The 5,816-nt window shown below is 41.4% G+C and overlaps 2 protein-coding genes across 2 annotated transcripts; both read right to left on the bottom strand.

Annotated features, from left to right (window-relative positions):
• Positions 1-375: 375 nt before the first annotated feature.
• Positions 376-1,107, bottom strand: LOC134203523 (uncharacterized protein K02A2.6-like; the record flags this gene model as incomplete). The annotated part of the gene is made up of 1 exon (XM_062678380.1): positions 376-1,107. A coding segment is annotated over exon 1 (732 nt), but the record flags the coding sequence as incomplete, so codon positions are not given.
• A 447-nt stretch (positions 1,108-1,554) lies between these two features.
• Positions 1,555-4,882, bottom strand: LOC134203522 (uncharacterized protein K02A2.6-like). Its single transcript, XM_062678379.1, has 5 exons — positions 4,836-4,882; positions 3,988-4,402; positions 3,408-3,944; positions 3,138-3,350; positions 1,555-2,901 (listed from the first exon to the last, which is right to left on the bottom strand). Exons 1-5 carry the CDS (start codon positions 4,880-4,882, stop codon positions 1,555-1,557), a joined length of 2,559 nt encoding a protein of 852 aa, XP_062534363.1.
• Between the last annotated feature and the right edge of the window lie 934 nt (positions 4,883-5,816).

Here is a 5,816-nt window from a genome sequence, read left to right as displayed (position 1 = left end):
TTCACTAATACAATATCACCAATCTTTATATCAGAGGGTTTGGCATGTCGAACATTGTCCGCATACTTTGAACTGACTAGCTTTTTGTTCTGCGTATTTCTCTCGAACATTTACTCGATATAGTTATTGGAATGATGCACCGCTCCCAAGAATTGGAAATGTTCCACGAAACTTACAACCCACGAGAAGTTCGAGGGAAGTTACGTTAAACCTAGAATGTGGTATCAGCGTGATATGGTTGTGTACGAACACGTTTAAGCTCCTTTCTCAATTTTTCCTTCGATTTTTTGCTGCTGATAGAGTTTTGATTACAGCTTGATTTTGTCGCTCCACTAGACCGTTCGACTGCGGGCTTAGTGGGATAGATTTTCTCACCTTTACCCCTTTATCTTCCCAGAAGTTGCAGAAGGTTGAGCTTTGAAACGGGGGCCCATTATCGCTCTGCATGATAAGTGGGAGGCCCCACCATTTGAATATTTCTTGCAATGCTCTGTTCGTTGCCTCGGCGTTCGTACTATGCATTTCGATCACAAATAAAAATCTTGAATACGTGTCGACTAGCATAAGAAATTCACCGGATCCGAAACCCGGTACTTTTAGAAAATCTATTTGAATGATCTCCCAGGGTCCTTCCGGAAGATCACGCGATGCAAGCGGAATGGGAGGGTTTTTTCTTGCTAGTAGTACACATGTTTCACAGTCGTTCAGAAATTTTTCAGTTTCTGAACTCATCTTAGGCCACCAAAAGAAATCGCGCATGATTCGCTTCATGGCCACCTGTCCAATGTGACCACTGTGCGCTGATTTCATTGCTCTCGCTCTCAGCTCCTTCGGTAGGATAATCCTGTCTCCTTTGCAAAGTAATGCTCCGATGTTATGGATGTTTTTCTTATGAGCCTCAAAGCTACGTAGTTCTTCTGGCCAGATATTATGCTTCAATGCGGATCGTAGTTTCTCCAATTCTTCATCCTTTTCTGATTTAGATTCGATTTCGCTTAACGTGATATCCATACAACCTGCGTCCAGTGTGTATAAAAACGTGGTTGCCATCGCCGTCATCAAAATGCTCTGATGTTTGAGATTCACGGACCAATCGTGATAACGCATCGGCTACGTTATCTTCTCCTTTGACTCTCTTGATCGTGAAGTCATAAGGCTGAAGTCTCAACGCATAACCTTCTGCCCTTGAAATTGCACGCTTTCCAATGCGGTGATTTGAATGGAAAATAAATTCATTTGCTGCCGCATCTGTTCGCACAATAAAGGGGCGGCCAGTAAGGTAAAATGCAAAGCGCTCTATACCCCACACTACCGCCAGTGCTTCTCGGTGGGATTGGGGATAGTTCTTCTCTGAAGCCGAGAGTGCTTTAGACGCGCAAGCGATGATTCTAGGGCTGCCGTCTAAACTGTATTGTACCAATACAGCTCCTAGCCCCACAGCAGGAAGCATCTACGAAAATTTCTGTCTTATCGGTACTGCTGTAGTATCCTGGCGTCCTGATCCTTTAACAGCGTCGTTCTGAAGAGAAGTGAATTCGTTTTCTTCGAAGTCTGTCAGTAGAATCTGGTAGCATTGGCTAAAGCCCTCAGATGTTCGGTCTTTGTCGCACGATCGATAAGGAATTTATCGACAAAGTTATCAGACCAAGGAAACTTTTTCACTTCTGCGCAAGATTTGGGACGTCTAAAGTTCTTAATCGCGTTAATTTTGTCCTGATCGATTCGCCAACCATCAGACGTTAGTTCGAAACCTATGAACGTTACTTCTTGGCTGCCGAAAATGCATTTCGTATGGTTAACTTCCACGTTATGGTCCCTCAATCTTTCCTGCACTTTGGACAAGTTTCTGTCATGTTCCTCTTTCGTTCCACCGAAGACAAGCACATCGTCCAGATAGTTACATACGCCTTCGCAGCCGTCCAGAATTGTGCGTTCCATTACCTCCTGGAAAATGTCCGGAGAATTGCACAGCCCAAAGGGTAGTCGTTTATAGCGGTACACACCAAATTCCGTCATGAAATTCGTTAAGTGTCGCGAACGTTCATCAAGTTCAATATGGAAAAATGCGCTTGATAGGTCTATTCTAGAGAACCATTTTGCATCTTTCAGTCGCGCAAGAATTTTCTCTAGACTTGGCATGGCGTATGGGCTGCGGACAATGTATCGATTAGGGCCTCTTAGATCTACAACCAGGCGGAAATCGTGTGGGCCTTTAGGGACGACCAACATTGAGGAACAAAACTTCGTGTCCATATTATCAGTAACACGTTCGATAATGTCTGCTGCGGTTAATTCTTTAAGCCTTTGGTCTACAGCCTCCTTCATAGCGGCAGGGACATTCATATAAATATTCCGGCAAGGCGGAATTGTTGTATCATAATTTATTCTCACTGCCGGTATGTTGAACTTAGGAAACGGTCCGCCGTTATTCACGAACGCGACACGATTCCAATTGTTGTAGTTATCCTTTTCAAAAGTTGGAATGCTCAATGGGACTTTCAATACTAGGAGTAGGACACTGTACCTGGTAGCAGTAGACCTACCCAGAAGAGAACGCATTTCTCGAACCACATAAAACTTTTCGAGAAATACCGGTCGATTATCAGAAATGTGTAGGAAAGCTTCGAATGTGCATAATACTTGTATCCCTTCCGTTGTCGCATACGCTTTCAGTGGGCGATCGGTACCTTGTTGTATGTTATGTAGCCCATTGCTGTACTCAACGTTGCCAACCAGCCGTTGAAACGTCGATTCCGTCATTGTGTTAACCTGTGCGCCTGAGTCGATCAAGAAGTCGCAGGGCATTCCGGCTACAGTTGCCTGGATAACTCCATTGTCTAGCGATTCGTGCTCCGTTCCCAACGCAGTGACCATACGTGAATTGATCGATGATTCTGGTATCTATCCGGACAAAATGTATTAGATCAATTTGCTATAATATTTATCATCACAACGGATAAAGTAAGAATCTGCATGATTTGTATAATTTGTCAATAAAATATCTAATATCAGTAAATTTGTGTTTAGAAGTCAAGATTTTTTTTTTTTATTGAATGTATTTCAGAATTCAAGTTAATACAGTTCTTCTCACGTGTCTCAAGGTGGTGTTATTTAATAATTATTTAAACATCACTTACTGATTCTTTCACATTTTCATCCTCTTTTTTGTCTTCCAGTTTAGCCACCGCGTCCACTTCCAGGGTATCTTCATTCTGATTTCGATCATCGTGTAGTCGTCCATTCCGAGCAGCCACTGGCAAATTACAGGCTCTTAGCAAGTGGCCTACACCTCCGCAATTATGACATGTCATCTTGATTGCGAAACATTGCTCCGCTGCATGGTAGAAATGCTATTGCAGCGTGTACAACGTTCGGAGTTTGTGAGTTCGAACCTCGCCATGTCATACCTCCTCTGACAGGCCTTTGTCCTCGTCTTCCACGAAGATTTGTTCGTTGGTATGGGGTTCTACCATATGCTGGGGTTGCGTAGCTAGGAACGTAACGTACTGGCCCTCTGCAGTAGCACGCACAGCGTTCACTGAAGCCGTCAGTGGTTCGGTGACAACCTGCTTCTTGGCGACATATTCCTCATTGAGACGTATAGTCTCGATTTCTCTGACCTTATCAATGAGCTCCGAAAGTGATGCTTTGCGGCTCATCATTTTGAGCGCCGCAATCCTGATTTCTTTGTGTTTAGCTTGTTCTGCTACTGTGCTTAGAACTTCTTCAAACTGTTTTTCCTCCGGATAATCGCATTGTCTAGCTACTAGCATAATTCGTCTGATAAATGCTAGGTCTGACTCACTGGGCTGTTGTGCCATCAAGGCAAGTTTTCTGCGTTGCAGCATTATATCCGACGTTGACGCAAAGAAGTACGATTTAAGGCGGTGCATGGCGTTCGAAAAAGGCTGAATCGCTTCATTTTGGAGCCGCACTTGAAGATTCTGTCGCACGGAAAACATCAAGGAGCTTTTGTCCTGCCTTAACTTTGAAGACCACGAATTTGGTCATCTCGTCAGTAACCCCAGCCAACGCTAAGGAGTTAACTAGCAAATCTTGCCATGCGTCGTAATCAAGCCTGGAAATGTCTTCACCTTCAGCACTTGGCTTGCATTCTGGCACATTGATCGATGATATAGTCATCTGATTCATTGTAGACATAAACTGCGTCATTTCGACAGCCGGTTCATTTCGATGATTCTTAGTACTGGATGGCCCCAAATTGTTCTCAAACTCAACGCTGTTCACCTCTTCGAATTCACTTCTCGCCGACGATAAGCTGAATTGTAATGAGCGGATGGTCTCATGGGCTTTCTCCAGTTCTTCCGTTAGAAGAACATTGCTGGAGTTTGCTTCCGACAGATCTCTCATAGCAGCATCCAACTTGGAAATCTTTTTTTTTCTGTAAATTTAGTGTTAGTTTATAAATGTTCGTGCTTCTAGTTTTGGTTGGTCTGGTTGCACGTGCTTGTGAAACTGATGACGACGATAGTGAGCCAGATTATATTGGTTTTTACATATCGGCTTACCTTTTTTTTTTGCCATTTTCTCTTGTCTTTTTTTTCTTTGGCTCATCTTTTCTTTTGCCGTTTATTCAAAGGCTTTACTACATTTTTTGCCTGTTCTCATACTTTGATCGCGGCTTATCTTCATATTTTTTGCCTTATTTCCCAGTTATATTCATGCCTTGCTTATCTCGTTTTTTTTTTGCTAGGTGTCGCTTCTGAAAATGGCTTACCTTCAATTTTTTTTGCCATTTTTTTCTGGGCTCACTATTGCCGTAATCATTGACTTCTAATATTTGCCTCTACTTTCTTTTTTTTTGTCATACTTACTTGTTGGGAGCGATAGCCACGCCATTGTCGTATCGCTTTGATGCCATTACTTTGCAATTAATGAATTTGAATTACAATTTGAGCTGTTCTTTCAAATTTAGATAGCAAAAGTGTAAACTGAACTGTTCGGTTTGAACATAGAACACTGAATGACTCGGTTTTTCTCACGTGGCATTTTATACTATTTTCCTGCCTACTACGATAGGAATTTAAAATTAAATTCAAATTTGCTATATTTGCTAAATTAGCTATAAACTTAAATTCACCTTTGCTATAATTTGGTGGGCAGGTTTGTGCCATGGGTCAATATTATTGAATGCTATCACCTCTTCAATTGCACTAGATAAGCTTATAGAAACTTGGATAGATAAATAACATCGCTGTTTCTCTTACACTATTAATAATTACATGCAGAATGAGTTTATATTCCTAAAATTTCAATTTCATTTATTTAAATCTTCCATTATTTTGTCTTTATTGTACGTGATCATATACGAATCCTTCATATATCCCATAACGGTGTAAGCCACAATAATAAATGTTATGTACTAATTCACACATTAATAATAGGTCATATATCCCACACCCGGGAAGTTATTCTTTTAATTCCCGATTCCCGGGAAAAATGGAACCCCTATACTATTCCATTTGACCAAGCACGAGATACCAAGGACGACCATTCTGTTGAGGTCGAAATAGGTATCTGTAAAGAGAAACCTACGAAGTGGTGGAATTGGATGGAATAACGTTCGCTTGACAACATATGGTGGGAAATTTGGAAAAATTACGCTGCTTTGGTTTATCAAAATCGATATGCAGAAATTGAACCAAATCCAGAAATTGAACCAAAACACTACCAGAAGATTTCCTTCTCTCCAACCTGAAAAGCCTGTTTTTTTTAAAAGCTATTTATTTTTTGCTCTATTTGTCCCGTTGGGCACTACGCGAGCGAATTTATTTTTATTATCATTATTATTAATT

Source organism: Armigeres subalbatus, unplaced genomic scaffold (assembly GCF_024139115.2).
Source record: "Armigeres subalbatus isolate Guangzhou_Male unplaced genomic scaffold, GZ_Asu_2 Contig1916, whole genome shotgun sequence".
Classification (NCBI taxonomy): Eukaryota; Metazoa; Arthropoda; class Insecta; order Diptera; family Culicidae; genus Armigeres; species Armigeres subalbatus.
This window is presented reverse-complemented; position numbering and strand designations above follow the sequence as displayed.

Bases quoted from the DNA above. Each gene is read 5' to 3' on its own strand.
- LOC134203522 (XM_062678379.1), bottom strand. From the start codon at position 4,882: ATGGCATCAAAGCGATACGACAATGGCGTGGCTATCGCTCCCAACAA. The intron at 3,945-3,987 runs GTTAAGGCAGGA...TCCGTGCGACAG, and splicing joins CCAAATTCGTGGTCTTCAAA to AATCTTCAAGTGCGGCTCCA. The intron at 3,351-3,407 runs GTATGACATGGC...ACGCTGCAATAG, and splicing joins ACAAAGGCCTGTCAGAGGAG to CATTTCTACCATGCAGCGGA.